This window comes from Phacochoerus africanus, chromosome 14 (genome assembly GCF_016906955.1).
Source record: "Phacochoerus africanus isolate WHEZ1 chromosome 14, ROS_Pafr_v1, whole genome shotgun sequence".
NCBI lineage: Eukaryota > Metazoa > Chordata > Mammalia > Artiodactyla > Suidae > Phacochoerus > Phacochoerus africanus.
In genome coordinates, this window is record NC_062557.1 from 11,634,370 (window position 1) to 11,656,658 (window position 22,289).

Sequence of the window (22,289 nt, forward strand, 5' to 3'; positions counted from 1 at the left end):
CAAAGAACAGCACAAAATGGTGTGAAATTCCAAACTGCAGGGCCTCCGGAAGGTAAGTCCAGCTCCATCTCAAACCCAGCCTCTTGTGTGACAACATAGTCTGTTGTTTCTGCTGCTTTCAAATGGCTGATAATAAAAACGTTGGCATCCTTTTCAAACTGAGAGTAACAGAATGGACTTGGACCACAGTATGTCCGGTTCTGAGATTCCTTAGTATTCACCCATCTTACACATTCCATTATTTTTCACTAATACCAAAATTAAGAATCTACCATTTGTCAAAAATTTCATAAAACAAGACTCCAGTCTTAGAACTCTCCAGCGCTTCCAACATATTCATTTTGGACCTTTATTCAACTTTCCATGGCATAAAAGACTGTCTCCATGTGAAAACTTTTCACGTTTTCCTGTCAGTACTGCCGACAGCAAACTCAGAAGGAAAGGAAACGGGACAGAACTGGAACTGCTGGAGAAGGGGGTTGAGAGGAATCCATTTAGCCTTCCCCAGAGTCAGGAGGACAAACGGAGTTGGAAGACTATACAAAGTATGGTTGACTGTCTTATCTGTGGTAGTTTTACAGTCCGTTAAATCAGCAAAGACAGTGAAGTAGCAGAGGCAGCCATCTGCCCCTGGAAGAAATACAGGGTTGAGGTTCTTGTGAGCCCTGGTTACGTGTTTTGTCAACCAACTAATACATACGCTTGTTCTATGTGTTACGGTGTGTTAAAGACGCCTTCTTTAACATCTATCACTGCTTCATTAACCCTGGCCAAGGGCACTGTAACTCCAGCCTGAGAGAACCTAGTCGCCGCACTTATTTTCTCTAAAGACACATCACAGGTTTCCTGCCCTTAGGAACTCCTAGCCAGGACTTCAGCCCTCCACCTTGGGGGCCGCTGTAAAGAGAGAGAGAAATCACCAACAGAAAGTACAAAAGCACAAAAAGGCGGCACTAGGCAGACCCCCCTCCCCCGCCGCCACCCCCCAAAAAAGAGTAATCTGATCATAGCACGAAAGCTGGAACTAGAAGGCAGGGTGTCGCTGTGTCTGACCTCAGTGGGGCACACACATGTTGGGAGCCTCTCTTCGCCACTCAGCTCAAGACCAGGAGTGACTCTGAAAACACTGCGAGTATTGATTTGGGGGTTATAAATAAACTTTAGCACATAGGCAAATTTGCAAAATTCGCAAATACAGCATCTGTGGATAATGATGTCAACTTCAACTCATTTTGAGGTTAACAAAGATGGCAACAAAAGCTCTCCACCTAGTGGTGACTTTGAAAACCACAAAGCTACTTAGGCTAAATTGGCAGAAATTTCACAAAATAAAAAAGTATACTCATTGGTGGTTCTGGTTTTAGGTAGTCAGGATGAAGTCACAGCTCTGAACCTATGTCAGTACACAAATTTTCACTTTGTATGTGCACAATAATACCGATTTCTATGTGAAATTCCATAGGGTCAGAAGGGAGAAATTTAAGATTCTTCCTTTCATATTCTCCTCTCCACAATCTTTACTGTTGACTACGACGATGGCCACTTTGGGGCCACATTAAAATAGTGGTCTAGACATTGCTTCTCCATGCTGTCTTAGCCCATCTAGAAATACACCAGGGCCTCACAAAAATACAAAAAGCATTCAGGGGAGTTCCCATTGTGGCTCAGCGGAAACGAACCTTACTGGTATCCATGAGGACACACGTTCGATCCCTCACCTCGCTCAGTGGGTGAAGGATCTGGCGTTGCCATGAGCTGTGGTGCAGCGTAGCAGACATAGCTCAGATCGCACGCTGCCGTAGCTGTGATGTTAAGCCAGCAGCAGCTGCTGCTCTGATTTGACCTCTAGCCTGGAAAGTCCATAAGCTGTAGGTGTGGCCCTGAAAACAAAACAAAACAAAAAAGCGTTCAGCTATTCATTTGTGCTTAGAGCTAAAGCAGTATTAAGAAAACATACCACTTTGGAGTTCCTGTTGTGGCACAGCAGAAACGAATGTGACTAGGATCCATGAGGTTGCAGGTTCAATCCCTGGCCTCGCTCAGTGGGTTAAGGAGCCGGCATTCCGTGAGCTGTGGTGTAAGTCGCAGATGTGGCCTGGATTTGGCATGGCTGTGGCTGTGGCAGAGGCCAGCAACTATAGCTCCAATTTGACCCCTAGCCTGGGAACTTCCACATGCCATGAGTGCAGCCCTAAAAAAAAGCAAAAAGAAAAAGACAAAGATTAAAAAAAAAAAGGATTTTGTGTGAGCCAGTATTTTAGAGGGAAAATTAAACTACAACCAGTATAGTCAACCCAGGAAATTTTCTTTAGTTGTATCCTGTGATGCAAAATGTTCCAAGACCAGGATTACTGTATGTGGACAAAGCGCCTGTGTTACAAAACAGAACATCTTCAACGATGTTCCAGACAAGACAACATTATCTCCATCTTCACTGAAGGACATAAAAAAATTACTTCAAATATGTTAATGAGTTCAATTTAATCACCCCATGCCTCAGAGATCTGAGGATTAGAAATGACTTTATACACATGATATAGAAGCATACCTAAGTATATGAATGTATCTATTACATTTAAATCAAAGTGTATGCTGACCTAGAAGTGATTATTTCCCCATTAAGGCTGGGAAAGTTCCAAGGCCAGAGAACCAGTCTGGTTTCAATAAAAAGGAAATCTTTGGCTTTTGATTTAATCTTTTCTTTCCATTGCTCGGCAAACACGTTTGCTACATCTCAATTACCCTTTAAGTAAGGCTTTTTAGGTTCATTCTTTGACAAACTGAATTAGAAAACACTGAAAACAAACATACTACTCTTTCAAAACACTAACCCCCTAATTCACTGTGAATTTTCATTCTTGCCCACCAGATTAGGAGTTTCTGGGGGAGAGAGGAAGGAGAAGAAAGGAGAAAGGAAAGAAAAACTGATTCGTTAAAGAATTAAATTATTTAATCTTTTTTATTACTTGGCCTACCATTAAGACAATCTATAACAAAAAGAATAGAGTATATTAGCACACACAGTATAATCAGACTAGTAACCAGGAAACAATACAAAATGGTCCTTTGGCCATCTATACTTTCTAAAGTAGATCTCAGAAATTCATTTACCAAGCCCAGAAATAATGACTTCTAAAGCCCTGCCTATCAACTGAGACAAATGGTGCCAATCCTGATTTCTCACATATAGTCAGATTGCACAAAGATAAAGCTTTAAATGTGATCACTTTTAAATTTAGTCTTAAATTTTCTTAGATTAAAAACTACAAAAGGGAGTAAACAGCAAGCCAAATGATTTAAGGGCAAAAATCATTTAGAAAGCATTACATGTATCTAAATATACAGGAACATGATTATATACATATATGAAACTGTGCAAATTTATGGCATTCTAAGTAATTCAGTTAAGTACAGTTTTGGCATTTAAACAAAGATCAAATCAAGCTTTAAGCTAATAGGGACATAATTTTTATTTTTAATCTTTTAAATATAAAAAGGCAGCTAAACACAAAATACAGATCAGAAAAATCCTCATTTAATATAGATTACTTTGAAAAATAAAAATTTTATAATAAGGTGGCTTTCTATCCCACATCAAAATGGAAATTAAACCTCTTTCTCTGATTTATACTTCAAACTTAGTAACAACCTAAAAACTGTTCCAATCTATGGGAAAAAAAATCTACCATGACCAATTTAAATAACCTGGAAAAGATAAGGAGAGAGGATTAATAATCAGAGCCAGTTATACACAAATGGAAAAAAATGCTTGCAGTCACTCCCAAATATAACCCTACATATGCTATAAATCACAATGCAAATAAAAGTGCCTACATTATGGAACTGTGAAATTTTGTTTAAAAAAATTACAATAATAAAAACAAAACAGGTATCATTGGTGCACATGGAATAATGTAACAACACGTAAGGTTGATAAGGCTGGAAAATACTGAAATACAGTTAAGACTCAAAACACAAGTGGACACAAAAATGTTTGCCAGAGAAATAAAACGCTGGATGGGAAAGCAGAACTTCTTCAGCTGGATGGCCTTTTAGACCCACAAACACAAGACACATCCTACCCCACCCCAACCCACTATCAATTCTAGTTGATATAAAAGGAGGGGAAAAGCTTAAACCAAAGTAAAAAAACTTCCCAAATCTTATGCCCCAATGAATTTAGTGGCATAAAGTTCCCAACACTGAACTCTGTCCAGCTGCCACTCCTCCCATTAGCAATACCACCTCCATTTTCCTGTTAGGACATTTAGTCTATCTGTTCCCAGCAAATCCAATCTCCTGGAATCAGTGTTTAACGAGCACAAAAGATTATTATCCTGGAGTCAACTGAAGGATGTACATTAACCAAAAGCTTTAACAACCAAGAATACAGACCTCAAGTTCTTTTTCTCAATTCAGCAACTGATGATCAGTATTTGGCACTAGCTGGATAAATGAAGGTCTAATCAGAATTTATGAGCTGAGGCAGATGTATAGTAAAGTCACAATCCAGGATTTGCAGCCTATGATTTGGTGTCAAACTCAAAAAGCAGGTATAGATAGCCACACCTAAACATACTTCAGATTGCGAGGAAACATTAATAACAAATATAAACAAAATCAGGCATATTAGCTTGATAAATAAAAGTTCCTATTAAAAAGAAAAAAGAACTGAACAGATATCCATCTGATCATTAGCAGAAAAGGGCATTTTTTCCACCCTTAAACTAGCTCAAATACAGGCAAATGTCTTTCTACAACACTAAGATTTTTCTCTATCTGTTATTCCTAATCCTCAGAGCTTAATGAGAAATCATTTATTTTATAAAGAAACACAGCATATATGGCCACAGTCTAAAATATGCTTATGATAACAGGAAAATTACGTCACTTACAAAAAAAATCTTGCACTGTTACATCATTACTCTATGGTAAATCACTTGGCACAGGGATCTGCCCTGACCAAGAAGCATGGCACGCACTGCCCAGGTTGAATACTAACACTGCACAAAGAGAAGCAGTAACAGCAAAGTCTCCATAGAATTCTTTCTATTTATTTAACTGTGTATGAGCACTCAGTTAATGCTCCAAAATAAAAACGATGCAATAAAAGCAACTTTTAATATAAACTGACAAGAAGCTGCGATGCCAGTGGCCACGTGGTGCTGCAAAGAGGGACCAGAAAGCAGTCTGCATGAGTGAAGCATGGACTGGGGAGAAAAGAAGAGAGAGGCACAGGAGGCAGATTTCAGACAGACAGTGACACAAAACTGTTGTACTGCTGGATGTTTCGTTTGAGGATATCTGAGCACGGGCCAAGAACACGTTCAAATCTAGGTCGGTCCAGCTTAACGCACTTCAACGGGCCACGAGCAACCACAGTGGCAGCGCGAGGACGATTCATCAGTAGTGCGATTTCGCCTGGAGAAGGGAAAAGGATGGGGTCAAGAGTAGGCTAACTTCCAAGGAAAACATTTTCTTAGAGGCGTACTTCCGATGAAAAAGGAAAAACCAGTATTTATTTCTCTTAATAACTTGGCACAGGCCCCACCACATCTGCACTTAAGAAAAAAAAGGAAACGGACAGATACGAGACAATCAATACGTTAATTATTAACTGAGTAGAGGTCAGAATCTCACACTGCTTCTCTGAGAGCCAAAAAACTAAAATAAAAAATAAAATTCAGGAGAAGAAAAAAGATTATGAAAAACGGACAGCTCATTGAGAAGTGACTTAAAAGAAACTATGCATTTACTGTGAGGAAATCCACATACCAAAATAATCAGAAGGCCCCAATCTTCCCACTTCAACAAACTCTTCGTTTTCTGAACGACGCTGTAGTACAGCAGCTGAACCCTATAATAAAACCACCAAGAAGCAAAATATATTAACACTTTCAAATCCAGGGTGGTATTTTAAACATTGCATGCAATTTTAGCTACTTTGCAGGGGGGAAAAAAAAGATTCGGCAGTTATATCAAATCCTCTAAGCTCATGTGATAAAAGATGGCTCAAGAGTCACTGCATGGGCTTGACTCCTATTTTCCCAGCAGTCCCTGCGAGGGGGTGCTTCTCACCATGCCAAGGAACTTAAAACGGTTCAAGCTCAGGTTAGCAAACTGTAGGAGGCCAAATCCAAGCTCACTGCCTTTTTTAATAAGTAAAATTTTATAAGAATGACCTACTAATTCATTACATATCGTCTATGGCTCCTTCCCACTATGAGAGAGCTGTGCAGAGTTAAGTCTGTGACTGCAGCTCACAAAAGCCTAAATTATTTACCACTTGGCCTTTTACCAAAAGAGTTCTTTGAGCCCTGGTTGAAATAATACCCATTAGCTTCTACTGAGCCACATCCACAGAAAATCTGCCTTGTAGATCTCCTTGGTTGGCAAGAATACCTGCTATACATTTCCATGGACTGTGAAGATATAAAACATAATAACCTTTAGAATTTAAATACTGGCCTTTGATCCTTGATTGCCAAATAGCCCAAATGCATGATTTTAACAATGTTGCAGGACACTCGCTATGCTAAATGGTTGGGTTTTGTTTGGCTTGTATGAGGAGGATTAATTTGAGGTCAGAATTTAGCTATTACTTCATGAATAGTCAGAATTCTGACTCAAACTCATTTAAAATGTGGTTGCTTGGCAGAAAACCAAGCAACACCATTTCAAAGTGAATGATAATTTTTAAACAAAACTGTCAGATGATCTGAAAAACTGAAGCAATAAATCATTATCAGTATTCCCTTTATCCTCTCTCATGAAGAATCCCTTACCTCTAAAATAATGAAGAACTCGTCCCCTGGTTCTCCCTGCACCACAATCTTCTGTCCATCTTCAAACTGGACTGGTTCCAACGCATCAGCAACAGTAAGACGTTCCCACTTGTCCAGAGATTCTAAGAGGCAGAAAATCAAAAGAATTTCTCTACATTATTTGGTAATGCTAAAAATTTCAAAACAAAAAGTATAGTCAACCCAACAGCCATGCCCATTTAATACTCTAGGAGTGACTCAGATTAAACATGGTGCCTGTCTTCAACTACCTCTAGTCTCAACAAGATCTTCGTATTACTTAGAGATAACCCTCAAAGCCTTCCTCCAGGGGCCCAGTGGCCAGGTTAATTTACACCAACTACATCGAATGCTGAAAAAATAAAAAGCATGTAATCATTAAGTATTCCTAAAGACTGCCATCCATCTAAATATCAAACCTACAATTACAGGACCTAAAAGTAACAGTTCCAGAGATTCACAGAAATAACTCATCTATTTAAATCCTCAGTTCAATTTATTTACAAAGCCAACAAGAATAACTGGAAAATAACTTTCTTCCCCAAAGGCCAACTAATACCCAAGACACTAAGCCAATGCAACCATTTCAGAGAAAGGACAAACAAGGGCAAAAAAGTCAATTCACTTTAACGAAGCAATGGTTGAGGACTATTCCCTTATAAAAAGTGCCATTCCCCCCACCCCATGAAGAACGGCTTATAATAATGTCTCTAAGTCCACATAATGAAATACATAAAATTATCTCCCATTACCCGGCTTTCCTTTAAATTTCCCCACACTTTTAGCATTTGTATCAGAGAAAGCCAGCAAATGACATCTAATCTTTCTAAAGAGGAAATGAATTCTTGGAAATATTCACTTTGCTGAACCAATAAACTCAATGATGGAGCAGCAGAGACAGAAGTCAAAAGGGGACTAACTGTGAAGTGAATGTCCAGTCAGGAAGAGGAGACTTTCAGCCTTTCTGTCGCTCTGGAATGAGCAGCACTTATTTCCATCTAAGAGGTTTGTCATATACTAGCAAATTAAACATACTTCAAAATTACTTTCTCACTTGGCCAAACTTTAACTCTGCAATCCATGTGCTTTTCATTACTATTAACATCAACAAATAAAGAGTCCTTAACTGGAGTAACCTTTATGAAATACAATCAGTTATCCTTCTCAAGCATTACTAACACTTCAATTTAACAATTCTCCATGCAATCTGCCGGCACTCACCTAAAATAGACACTTTACTAAGAAACTCCTCATACATCTTCCGCTTTCTCAGCGTGCTGCCCTATAAATGAAAAATGTTAAGAAAGTCGTATCTTTAAAATGTGTAAATCATACACTGCTGTAGAGTAAGAAATACTGTTTCAAGTAAATTAACAAGAACAGAGAAGTCAAAGCTTGCTGCTGCTGCTTCTTGATACATGATTGTTCTCTTTATGTTGAAGATGGTCAGTTTTGTTCAGTTCAATAAAAAGTCAGTAACTTGCTTCTAAAATGAACACCAGGTATACGTCCAAAGAACACACTAATTAGCGAAATGTCAAAACAAGCAAATGATCAGTAGCCCCCCCCCCAAAAAAAACCAACTAATATATGTAACTATAGCTGAATATATTTCCAACCCAGGGTCCTTTTGCACAACCCCAATCCACCACAGAGGGTAGGAAATAAATTCATTACCCTATAAACAAGAGCCCCCACCCTCACCCAAAAAAAAAAAAAAAGTGCCATAACCCCAAACTAAACCAAAATATCTTAGCTGCAAGGTTTGTTCAATATATCTGGGAGAAAGAAAAGGCGGAAACATACAGTTCCTCTACAATAAACACTCCTTACACAGTAAACTGCCTTGGCAATTTTTAAGTTTCTGCACTTATAAATGCATACATGTTTTTATATATTATTTACTTTATATTTATTATGTATTATATATTTATTGGGATATCTCCACCCTCCCAAAACAGAAAACTTTCTAGGTACATCCAACTGCATACTGCCAAAGAGCCATGTAAGTCCTACACAAATTTAAGAAAGTCATTTATGATGACTAATGCTATTAGCTGAGTCTTAAACATGCAAGCTACTCCATAAATTTGTCACAAAGTTCTCAAAAAGTCTAATTAGATCACCAGAATGTTCCAATGGTTTTATTACTTTGTTTATTCCTTTTCAGTGCTAGGAGGCATCATTTGCATCACTGATAACCTCATTTCAGTTTAGAGAAGCTTAAATACCTTTATACACTCAGAAGCAGCACTTGTAGGCCCTCTGTAATGTGTAAAGATTAGGTAAGTGAAGTTGCACTGATTGACATACGGAGAGATTTCCAAACATAAGCTGACCACTGTATTCGTTTCCCATGTTATTTCCGGCTGGTTTTGTTCTAAATGATCACTGCCGCAAATGGTACGATGAATAATGCCAAGTTTGGCTTAATGCAAAGCATTCGATCATTGAAAGTAAAAAATACTCTCATTTTAATGTGGTGGTATTATTATTTATTTTTCCTTTAGGGCCACACCTGCGGCACATGGAAGTTCCCAAGCTAGGGATCGAATGGGAGCTGCAGGCCTACGCCACGGCCACAGCAATGCCAGATCCAAGCCATGCCTGTGACTGACACCATGGCTCACAGCAAGGCCAGATCCTTAACCCACTGAGCTGAGCTGAGCCAGGGATGGAACCCGCAGCCTCATAGATACTAGTTGGCCACTGAGCCACAACGGGAACTCCAGGTATTATTTAAACATTAGTTACAGAGACTGGATTGTGAGTCACACTCCCAAAACCATGATGTCTTACCATAAGGATTCTTCTGTAGCTGTCTCGGTCAATACCCCACAATTTCACATTTGTCTTTGCCTTGACAGTGGCTGCTCTAGGTGTACCATAAATCAGAGCAAGTTCTCCAAAGCTCCCTCCTTCCCCAACACTGGTTGCCCACTCATTGTTGACATAGACCTAAAATACAAACACACTGGGTTTTGCTTTTTTTTTACATACACAAACACGCTAAGTATTAAAAACCTACAAGCCTTTTTAAGACATCACAATCCTGAGCTTTGTTTTAAAAAATAGAATATGTTAATTTTTTGCTACACAGAACAAGACAGTTGACTTCTGACAATGAGTTAAATAAATTCAGAGTGTCTCTGTACCTGGCTCAATCATCTGATAAGAAAAAGGTACAACCAAAGCAAAAGAATGAACTAAGCATTAATAATTGTACATATTTACAGAACACTGTGCCAGGCACTGTGCTAAGCATTTTATGTGCAGGAGGCACTGAGTTTTCCACTAACCTTATGGGAGCAACCAGACTTAAAATCAAGAAAGACATACCAAGTCTCCCAGCTAATGGCCAGTCTAGACTCTCCCTTAAACTTGTCTGACTCCACTGCATGCACACGTGCCTTAACCACTAATCTAGCAGAAGTTCTGAACTGCTTATCTAGCTAAAGAAATTACCTTTAGAAAGTCTGTGTCATTAAATTATTTGGCAAAAGGAATTTAAACATATAAGGGTGTAAAAGCCCTTCAAAAACTCTTAGAAGCAATAAATAACAAGTTGATTTTTAAGATCATCAATGTATTTTTACTACTATTAAATCTTACATCCATCTCTCCTTGATCAATCACATAGAAGTTATCCCCTTCATCACCTAAAAGTGAGGAGAGTAAAAAAGATAGAAGTATGTTATCAATCAAAGAAGTACAAATCAAAACCATTGAATTAATATAATGAATTTATTTTACTGAGGTGCTGTGAAAAGGAGTATATTACCAATTAATACAACACAATCTTACAGGTAAAAAAACCCATTAATATTTTTTAAAAGTCATAAAAGTGATAACGTTTTTAGTCATCTCATGGTGAAGAATGCCTCTGAAAAATAACTTAAAAAAAGCAACCCACGTGTGTGTATAAAGATATTAACTACTATGCCATCTATAATAAGACAAGAAAACAACTAAAATAGTAAATAACAAAATATCAGATTGTCACTAAACAAGAAAATTTATGGATTATGAAAACCCTTGAAAATATCAATAGTAAAAAAGAGAGGAAAAAAGAGGGGACACCCAAAATATGAGATTCTTGTTTACAGAGGTGGACAAAGAGGTAAGAATCAGTAGAAGGTAGAGAACTTTATAAAGAGATGGGCTAAATGATGATGAATTTAAGTATTTTGCTGATTTCCTACGTTTACTTTTTAAGTGGTTAATAATTAATATAAAGGACATACGAAATATGTGTGGTTCTGGAATTCCATACAAAGTAAAAATGCATGCTTTTCCTTTAATAGTTACTATTTAAAAAACGGCATCAGATTCTAGGGAAGTATTAGTCCCTTAGGCACAGTGTGCCTTTTAGCTCAGAAGAGCTTAATTAAAAAAATAAATAGGAAAACCCAATAGAATAAAAGAAGGAAAATAGTAGGCTTAAAGAGGAAAACACATTTTAATAATGATACTGCATGCCATTAAGAGCAATAACTCTTACCTTGCTGAATAACAGTCTCTCCAGCAATAAAGGAAACCGGAAACATGGCATCAAAAATATCACTGCAAGGGCAGAAGGCCTCGGGTTACATTTCATGTGCCTCTTCTATGGATTTCAAATATTAACCTTAGGGAGTTCCCGTCGTGGCGCAGTGGTTAACGAATCCGACTAGGAACCATGAGGTTGCGGGTTCAGTCCCTGCCCTTGCTCAGTGGGTTAACGATCCGGCGTTGCCGTGAGCTGTGGTGTAGGTTGCAGACGCGGCTCGGATCCCGCGTTGCTGTGGCTCTGGCGTAGGCCGGTGGCTACAGCTGCGATTGGACCCCTAGCCTGGGAACCTCCATATGCCGCGGGAGCGGCCCAAGAAATAGCAACAACAACAACAAAAAAGACAAAAGACAAAAAATAAAAAATAAAATATTAACCTTAGAATTAAAGCTCCCACAGAGTTCCATTTGTGGCTCAGTGGAAATGAATCCAACTAGTATCCATGAGGATTTGGGTTCACTCCCTGGCCTTGCTCAGTGGGTTAAGGATCTGGCACTGCCTCAAGTTGTGATGCAGGTCGAAAACACAGCTCGGAGGCTGTGTTGCTACGGCTGTGTTGTAGGCTGGCAGCTGCAGCTCCAATTCAACCCCTAGCCTGGGAACTTCCATATGCCATGAGTGTAGCCCTAAAAAGCAAAGCTCCCAGATTTTCAGTCATCAAGAGAATGATTATTAGGAGCCTTAAAACTTGCAACAATGATAAGACTGGTTTGGGATTGCAGCTGTACTGGAAAAACAAAGAACCTATACCTACCTTCTCTCATTATCATCAAGATGTGAAAACAGTACATTCTTTTCAATGGCTTTAGCTAAAGCAGCCATTGTCTTATAATCTTTTGGTATAACCTAAGAAAGAACAGAAAGTAAAATGATAATCCCACAAACCAAAACCACTTCACATCTGCAACCCACATTTCAATTAAATTCAAGCTACCTTACGGCATTGAAACAAGACTGCTTTGAGTTAAATATTTTCAACATAACATTCTTACACTATTTTTGATCCAGAGTACCCAACAAATATCGACCAATTCATCCCCTTTGCCTACAACTAGGCCTGTATTTAAAGATAGGCATTTGGATCCTAGTCAACAACTAAAGAAACAAAACAGAAACTCCTTGCCCAAGGTCATTATTGAGGCAAAAATAAGCATTTTATGACAATCATTTTTTAAACTATGACCACATATTAGTTTCACAACCTTTTGCCAGCACAATTCCCTTCCCCTTCAGGCTAACGGGACAACTCAAAATAGGAGACTGGCTCTAAGGAAGAGCCAACTGATATGAATGAAACTTACAGGCTAACAGGTTAAAAGCCATAACATAACTTGTAGGATGTCAGAAAAATAACACCACAATTCAAGAGAGAAAAGGAACGCTGCCTGCTCTTCTACTACAAAACATGTAAAAGAAAATCCCCTAAATGCAATTATTCACTGTTTTATAATTACCATTACATTGTTTCCTAGGATGGCATGTATTATAGAAAGCTGTTCCCAGGGCCCAGGAACTACACAGGGCCTGTCTGTGTTTCACTATTTGAAATACCATATGTATTCATCACAGGAAACTGGAGGACTACCTCATGGGTCCCCAAAAATTTCCTCAACGTTAAGCTATCAAACTACCTTTCTAACATATGATGCAGCATCTTCCTCCGTATAGACCTCAGCACTGATAGCACCTCGTCGCCTCCGGCCCTTTACCACTGGGTTAGGTGGAGGAGGAGAGATTTCATCCTCCCTCGAGTCTGCACGGGCACTTGCTTTCTGCAGATTCTGGATCTGTTTTGCCTCCTCCTGAAAAAAAATCATCAGTTTATAAAATGACACCATTTAGCATATAAAGCTGGTATTCTCATATTCCAATGACAGTCCTTCTCAGTTGCTTCCAATCTTTCCTTCTATACAGGCATGAAAGTTAAGGGGGAAAGGCCAATTACAAATGGGAAAAAATGGAGAGCTGTTTTGAAAAGAAATACTCTGGGGAGTTCCCGCTGTGGTACAGTGGGTTAAGGATCCAGCATTGCCACAGCTGTGCTGCAGGTCAAAGCTGCAGCTCAGATTCAACCCCTGGCCAGGGAACTTCCATATGCTGTGAGTATGCCCACAAAAGAAAAAAAAGAAGTACTCTGAAAGGACTATGCTGTTTCTCAGCTGATAACAGATGCCACCTACATTCACTAAAAAACAAAGCCATTGGAACAAGGGCACATAACATGCAAGTAAAAAACATATACCCTTGTTAATAACATATCAATAATGATGTATAATGCCCTCAATAGTAATAAACTATAAAACGAAATCCTGGGAAATTAGTGTGAGACCCCTGCCCCACCACACCCAAGAATGTCACCTAGGAATAACCACTCGGGCACAGCAATGTGACGTAACAATGTCTATAGTATTGCTTATTGCATCAACTCAATATGTATCCTCTGGATCTGCCAAGCCGAGTCTACACTAGGCCAGGGGAATGTAAAACCCAATAGGTGAGAATTCTGAGTCTGTAGAACACATATTCTAGCTGGAGTCTCAGATACAAACCAATAATGACATGTGATGGTAACCGAGAATGAAACTAAGATCAGATATAACAATACTTCTCCTTCAAAAGCTCAAAGTGTTCTTTATTGTCAGGGTTGACATTTGAAGTTAAAACAAATGAAAACAAGTTTACTGGCTTTAAAAAAACTTGGCTGCAGTAAAGAATGAGTTATGCCTGACGTAAAACCAGCAAGAAAAAAGCCAAGAATGGTTATCTATTACTTTCTCACTCATTTGACTCATTCTCCACTATTTTTCTAAACCATCTTTCAAACACTAAATGAACTCAGCATTTACTAATTTTTTCTGAACATTTTTTATAAAAAAAGAAATTAAAATGTCGACTCTTTCTCCTGCATTGTACTCAGCTCTGCATTTTGCATCAAACAAATAAAAGAATAAATAAATACAGCAAGAAAAGTCTAGAATGATAACCATCAAGGTATTAATAGGGTTTACTTCTATTAGTAGACTCATACCTGCTTTTTATTTTTTTTATTTTTGGGGGAGGGAGTTGTCTTTATTTTTCTCCTATCTCCAGATTTTCTAATTTTCATTTAAAAACACAATGAGAAGAGCCTATAACAAAAATAACTTCAATATATTTGCATACTAAGTTACAAATCCACTTACCTGTTGACCAAATAATCCAATAATTCTACTACCAGGAATTTTTTCTAAAATATGCAAGTAAGTGAAATGTCAGATATACAAAGTTACTCATTAGATCATTGTTTCCAAAACAACAAAATGGTCATCCATACGGTGCTTAAGTAAACTGCAGTAGACCTATACAACGGAATACCATGCACACACTGGATAGAATATGATGGATATGAATTTGTAAATGCCCACATATTATCTATGGAACACTGGCTGCATGCCAAGAAGACAAATGGAGTTAGAAAAAGACCTTTTACTGTTGTACTCTTCTGTACCTGCAGCATTTTGAACCATGCACAAATATATAACCAATTTATTATTTAAAAATACATTTTTAAAGAAAACTCACTCATTTTCATTCTCGTAATTCCAATAGCAGGTAAGGTTTTCCCATTCCATATTAACAGAGAACTTTAAAACTCAAGTCTCCCCAAAGCGTAAAGTTCAAGAGTACAATTTAAATGCAAATTCTATCCCCAAACTTGTCACTGATATTTCACAAAAATTTCATGAAAAATTTCACAAGCAACATCTCATTTGGAACTATCTTCTATCTAAGTGAATTTTTAACATAATTTTGAAGTACCAGAAGCATTTTAACAGTTTCATGGATCTCTGTCTTTAAAGCAATCACACATAACCTGACCCTGATGACTCAGTACCATTACTGAGATCATCAATTTCGATTACGTATCATGACATATTTTTATATCCTTTTTCTTGCTGTTTTCATTCTTGGTCAGTCTCCTCCTGCCTCAGTTCTCTCACTCATTAAAACAAAAGAGCTCCTCCCAGTCCACCTACTTGTCATTAGGTTCGAGAGTTTCAAGTTCAGATTCTGTTCCCACCAACCTACTTAATATGTTTTCAACAATTACTATTTGTTCCCTCCCTGCCATTCCATTCTTCCTTGTAGTGAGGTAAATGTCCCATCCCACTGACTTGGGGTGGTGTGTGGCTTGTTCTTCCGGCCATGGAACATATGTGGACCTCTCATACCATGTCCCACTTGTGAGGTTTGGTCCTGGCCCCTCTGACTTGAGAACAACGTACTTTGTGAAGAGGCTGCTCCTTCCACTCAACCCCAGAACAAAACAAGCAGAGCTAAGAGAAGATGCCCTGAGCCTGGAAGAGCTGCAAAGGACCAAGAAATTAAGACTTCTGTAGTAAACCACTGAAATTTGAGGGTCGTATGGTGCTGCAACAAAAGCTACTACCCTGTATGATCATAGCCAAGTTATTTGATTTCTCTTAGTTTTACCTACTACCTCTGTAAAATGGTGATAATCACCAGCCTCACACATCTGAAATAATGAGTATGTATGTACGTACGTACAAATGTGAAGTGCTCACACAGTGCCTGACACGTAGGAGACACTCCATGGTCAGGTTATTAAAATGCTTCTAATCTATCAGACAGGCAAGGTTCATACATACATACATACACACACACACACACACACACACACACACACACACACAAGGGGATTCAAATTACAATTAACAGTCTACAATAAAAGTAGACACTTTCAGTGAACCAACTGTACGAGTTTTTGGTACATTCCTTATTGCTCAGTTGAGGGTACCAGAAACATGATTCCTGGTGAACGTGGGGAAGAAGGTGACAAGAGTGTGACTATATTTTCAGATATACAACCTAACACCTAATGCCCAGAACAATGACCTGTTGCAAAGCTGAAAACCTAGTTACTTGCAAGTCCAGAGAACCATATATAACGCTGGCTAAAAAAATGTAGGCAAGTGAACAAAGATCCTTGAATTACAGGAAAAAGTGTGTTAAGCTATGACTCATTAAGAAGCCAACACACATTAAATCTAAAAAAGCCATGTGCAAAGAAACTACTTTTATGATCATGTCTTGTTTTCTCCTTGTTTAGTGCCTAAACGGGGCTATGAAAGTACAGCTCTGAAATGAGCACCACGCACTCAACACTCCCTATAAAAAGACACACACCTAATGTCTCACCAACTTCATCCCCTCATTGGATGGTTTCTACTCATGTCCAAAGAGGGATCACCTTTCAGTGACCCATTTCATAGCTAGATCTCCAGGAACGCACTTTACTTCAAGACAGGGAAGGTCCAAAGCAGCCTGGGTCCATGGCATTTCACTATAGGAAACTGCTTAAATAAGAGAAAACCAGAATTTCTACCATAATTTCGAGACAGCAAGGGGACATTCATAAGGACTAGTTAGTTTTTTGTCATTTTTAATTATTCTAATCATGATACTAGACACCAATTTTAACAAACAGCTTTTCAAGAAAAAAGCAGAAAATGCCTGATCAGAGCCATCCAAACATTTTTAAACCTTAGTAAAACAGATTCTTTTACTAACAAATTATGCTGACTGAGAAACTGTCCAAACCAACAGGGCATATTACCTCAGTACAAGTGGATAATTAATAATCATATACCTAAAAAAATGCCTCTCAACCGGTTCATAATCATTATGAACCACATCAAAACTTCAATACACATAAGAAAACCTGTAAATTTACCAATGAATTTCAAAAGTAAATCAATCTACTCAAAACATTTAACGATCCAAACTTTCTCATTCATCATTTTTTGAGGGAAGGGAACTGAAGTACTGGCCTTGGTGAAAAATGATCATTTTGCTTAGAAAAGCACATACTATACATGCACAGGTCCCACTGACATACGTGCAATGAGGATGAACAACAAAGACTAAAAACTGATCTCATTTTTTTCTCAAGAGGAAACAAGTGCATATCAAAACTGTAAACAAAGCAAAGCTTGGACAATCATCAGTCTTGACATCTCTGCTCTCTAGTGGGTTCAGCTGAAACATATTAATAAGTAAAACACACTTTCACTAATTCAGAGTTTCTGATATATCAGTCACAAGCTAGACTCAAATGCTCCATTACAGTGATTTCAAAAGGTGGGCTAAAGCTTTTACGTTCACTTGCTTTGTTGAAGAGAAAAAGCATCAAGTACTTTCAAGTACTGTAGAATTTCTCGCTTTATACAACTGCTATACTACTTCTGATCCATGTATCCAGTTATTTTATTTATATCAGTTTTATATATTAATTAAAACAGTTACAAGGAACTCTGTAGGAAACTCTGTTAGCCAAGTAAACTTAGTACACAGTGTGTTTTGATAAATTCTGATTACAAAGTTAAAAATTACTAAAACATATTGACTGCATTTCTCTTCTAAAGTTCTATTTTAGATTATCAGTATAAACTATTATTTGGTCAGAACATCTTTTCTTCCAAAAGATACAAACACATGACATTCTGCAGCACTACATTTAAAAATTGTCAGGGTCAGCTCCTCCTCTCCCCCCATTTATTTTTACCTTCTCCAACCTCTCGAAGTATTCCCTGAGGAATGCCATGGGTCTCTCGGGCCGCGCAGTGCACAACTGCACGATAGAATCCTTGAGCAGGGCCTGAATGTTGTGCTTCTGGACGTAGAGCTCACATTCCCGGAGGCTACGCTCCTCCTCACTGGCGGTGCTGCCAGACGCCATGGTTCCCTACAGGAAAAACACACAGATGCTTTGTGAAAAACCCTTCATAAAGAGCAAACCCCAGTTTGGCCTTTGACTTAACAAATTCACTAGGCAACTGATTCACAGCGCACTTTTTTTCCTAGGTGGTTTTTTTGTTTGTGTTTAAACTGGGAGGTGAGAGCTAGGGAGTAAAACACGAAGAGAAACAGCATTCTCTCAAAGAAGTGTTTCATTTAGGTCCTGCTGCACAGGATCTTGGCTCCGCAGGCAGCAACAGTAAAAGGCTCAGCTCCCAGGAGGAAGTAGGAGCCACTATCCCCTGCAGAGGCGGGGTGCTGAGGAGTCAAGCCCTTAAGGGAATTTCATTCAGTTCTCCTCCTGCAAAAGAAATCATGATGACGTGGGAAGTGTGTAAATGGTAAACAGGACAGAGAATTACAAGGGCACACGAGGCAGCTCTAAGCGAAAGCAAGTAAGCACAACGAAGAACATCTGACATGCACTATACGTAAACCCATATCCCAGGGGGGTGTCCTAATATTACTCAGCACACCACTGGAGCAAAGGCTCTAATGAGCCAACTACCACCAACGTAATCAAAAAATTTTTAAACACAAAAGAAATCCCAGATGAGTTTTAAAAGCAATCTTTCATTCCAGACTCTTTTTTACCAGATTCCAGACCCAGATGACAACACACTTACTGGTAAGAGGGAAAAATCCTTACTAGAACACACACACACCAAGTAAACGATAAAAGATTTGGACTGGAAAATATCAAAACATTTTCGTCTGGACAGGAAAATGTTAAAACATGCTAAGTCTTAAACTCACATGAAGATTCAATAAATAAATTGCATTTAGAGAATTTTAGAAGGTTCATCAAACTACCTTGATGTAAAGTAAAATAAACAGAATTATAATGGGCAGCTATTCCTACCCTGGAATTAAAAGTTATAACTACAGAGTCATAACACTGTTTTCCTTCCAACCTAATTATCAAGGAACTAAGATTAGAAGAAAAAGCAGATCCCCTCCACTCTGCAACTGAATTCAATACCAATCAGTCTTTTCCAAATATAATGCACACAAAACCACTGAGATGAAACTCTGTTTAAAAGGAAAAAGAAACACCAGAGTAAAGAGCTAAAGGGCTAAACTGTTACTCATTTTGTTTTGACAACTTTCATCATAAAGGTCAATAACAGTAGACTAATTAACAGACCATGAGAAAGTCTGTAGCTCCCTGAGGAGCACATAAACTACAAGTCACAGAAAAAGAACCATGATACTTGAGAAATAAACACTCCAAAACAACAAAAATGTTCCGTGACTCTAGGATAGATTTATACCAGCCACTTTTCCAGCTCAGACAACCAGACTGAGAATCCACTTCAGTAGAATTTTTTGCATTTGAAAAAATACTGAAAACCCCCAAGAACAATGATAAATCACATCTTTTTACGCTTCAAAACATTCAGGCATGTTTCAGGAATATCAATACATGTATTCATGTATTCATTTAACCAGACAAATCACTCAGATCAAGTCTGTAGTAGAAATGAGAGAATTGGGTCTAAGAGGTGAAATGGGTTTTTTGTTCGCAATGTATTAAAAAGACCAAAAAGACGACACTGGAAATAAGATCACATATTAACAAAAATGTCCCAGGATTTATGCCGTCTCCGTGTGAAGCCCTGAATATCCAGAATTTATGGTCTTAATACTTTTAATTGAATACAACCTACATTAATTCTGTACTTGTACTTAATTTTAAGAGCCTAACAATTTAGCTTTAGCTTCCCTCGCCACCCAATTATTGCACTGCTTTAAAACGTACACTGCATCGTCTCTACTCATCAGAACACACTCAGATTCTTTCTTTTCAAAATTCGGTTGTGATAAAACTCAGCTTCAAAACGATTACGTGCGAGGAAATATTGATAACGCTCTGAGAAACTTGCTGATTCAGACCGCAGACCCTCAGACCAGCCAGGAACACCTCCTTGGGGTCATCCCGAGGGAGTGTTAGCTTTCCTTCCTCTGAGAAAAACACCAACCTCCTAGGAACCTCTCAAGTAGTTAAGTCTTTTGGCACCGCGTCTGCACCGAGCTGGAGGGGTTAATAGGTACCGCATATTTTTCGAGAGGAAGGACAGGAAAAGTGCCCTTCTCTTATGCCACAGTCATGGCCACAAAATGAAGAGGCCGATCCTTCATCCTACGCTAGTCGGAAGGCCACAGTGGTGGCAAGGAGATCTCGGGGGGGGGGGGGGGGGGGGGAAGCGAGGGGGGGGAATCGGGAAAGGGAGGGAGATGAAAGGGGACAAAAGGAAATTTAGGAGCCAGGCCAGCATCATCGAGGGGGCGGTAATCCCAGAAAGAAGAAAAGCGATTGCTGGAGATGACAAGGAAGAGAACGGGGAAGAGGAAAACAAGAGCTGCCTAGTCTCAAGACAGGCCAGAAACGGTGGGGGGGACGCGCGGGGGCGGGGGGGGACGACGGCGGATTCCGGGGAAATCAAGCCGTTGTCCTTCAGGAAATGGGGGAGGGCGAGCGCGAAGGCCGCGGCGCGCGGGGGCGGAGGCGGCGGGGGCGCGATGGCCGCCGAGGCCCGGGGGCCCGAAGGCCGCGGAGTGGGGGAGTGAGCGGGAGCAGGGTGGCTGGGAAGCCCTGCTCCGGAGCAGACGCCCGGGAGGCCTTGGAGGTGCAGACTCCCGGCCGGGGGCGCGGCCCCGGGCGCGAGGCCCGCGGGGAGGCGCCCGCCGGGGAGGGGCAGGGGGTGCGGCCGTCCCCCTGCAGGTCGCTCCCCGTGACGCCATCTTGGATCGGTCCAGCGCCCCCAAACGGGCGGCGGGGCGGCGAAGCTGGCCGCACTAAGGCCCTCCGCCGACCCCACTCACCTGGGGACAGACGGCGGTGGGCACGGGATTACCGGTGTGAGGTGACGGCTTGCTGAGCTCCCTCAGCGTTTCCCTCCCAGCCCGGCTGCACACAGCGATAGCGGCTCCGCGGCGACTCCACCGGAAACGGCTGGCCACAGCCAATCAACGCCCGGCTGCTGACGTCAATGCGCCTCGCTCTGGCCAGAGCCGTTGCCTTGGCAACCTTAAAGGTGCAGCGGGCTCCGTTCCGCCCCCGCCGCTCCTTGAAGGACCCTCGCCTTTCCTCTCTAGGAGCGTTCCTTTTCTGCTTTTTTGTCTTACATCGTCCCTCCTCTGCACCCTTTCCCCACGCTTGCCTTTTGTCTCTTCCCCACTCTCTCTAGCCTGGGGCTCTCCTCCTCTGTTCACCTGCCGCCCCTTACCTGTTCCTCTCCGGACGCCTCAGGTCCCCTTTATTTTCTGCTCTTCGCTCCTTCTCTGAGCGACTGTCGGGAGCTCCCCTCTCCTCCTCCTCTTCTCTCTTCTCCTCCCACCTTCACTCCTACCTCCCTCGCCGCCTCGGCCTTTTCTCCCTCCCCTCAACCCCCTTCCCCCACCCAGTCCAGCCCACTTAGGGAGTCTCGGATGACAGGTGGGCGACTCCGCCCAGTGGCCCCTGCCGGAGGGGGACGTTGGGCGGGGGAGGGGAGATTCCAGCCGTTTCCAGGCCCGGGAGGAGGCGGCCGCCCCCGGCGGATCCGCAGCAGCTGCGCCACTGGCCAAACGCGGGCGGATGCCTAGATGCGCACGCCCCGCCGCGCATCCTGTGCTCCTCCAGCACCGCGCGGGCCTCCGGCCTCCGGCCCGCCATCCGGTCCAGGAAATCTGAGCCCCGCCAACTGTCTGCTTGGCAGATAGAACTGCTCTCCCCTCCCGGGGTGCTGTCGTCAGTGGAGGCCACCCAGGCCCCATGGGCACAAAATGCTGGAAAGGACTTTGTCAAGGTCCAAGAGAGGCCTGAGTCTTTCTAGAACCTGAAATGCCCCCCATCCTCGCACCTGACCTCGCACGGTGAGAAGTACAAAAGTGCAGATGGGCACAAACCCTCCATGACCACACAAGAAATCTCAACTGCCCGCAAAAACTGCATTAATCAGGGATGAAGGAGGAAGAAGTGGGGGAACGGCTTCTTTGCTGCTTCGGCCATTTTTTTTTCCATCACTGAATCTGTCCGTGGAAAAAGGGGGTGCAGGGGACAGTTTCAGACGTATAAAATCGCCAAATGAATAAAGGAGGCCCTTGGAACACGTGTATCCTCGTGTCTGGCTGGTACCTGTTGTACTCTTGGGCTA

At 40.8% G+C, this 22,289-nt stretch overlaps 1 protein-coding gene across 2 annotated transcripts; it reads right to left on the bottom strand.

Moving 5' to 3' along the window:
* Window positions 1-2,940: 2,940 nt before the first annotated feature.
* Window positions 2,941-21,513, bottom strand: PRKAR1A (protein kinase cAMP-dependent type I regulatory subunit alpha). 2 transcript variants are annotated; one of them, XM_047757157.1, is made up of 11 exons: window positions 21,381-21,513; window positions 17,918-18,097; window positions 12,984-13,154; window positions 12,107-12,198; window positions 11,305-11,366; window positions 10,416-10,462; window positions 9,603-9,761; window positions 8,025-8,085; window positions 6,786-6,907; window positions 5,776-5,857; window positions 2,941-5,421 (listed from the first exon to the last, which is right to left on the bottom strand). In XM_047757157.1, the coding sequence occupies exons 2-11, from the start codon at window positions 18,089-18,091 to the stop codon at window positions 5,249-5,251; spliced, it is 1,143 nt and encodes a 380-aa protein (XP_047613113.1). In that variant the 5' UTR covers window positions 18,092-18,097; window positions 21,381-21,513; the 3' UTR covers window positions 2,941-5,248. The 2 variants fall into 2 exon arrangements, with proteins under 2 accessions (XP_047613113.1, XP_047613112.1); XM_047757156.1 differs by lacking the exon at window positions 21,381-21,513 and adding an exon at window positions 20,977-21,133.
* Window positions 21,514-22,289: the final 776 nt, after the last annotated feature.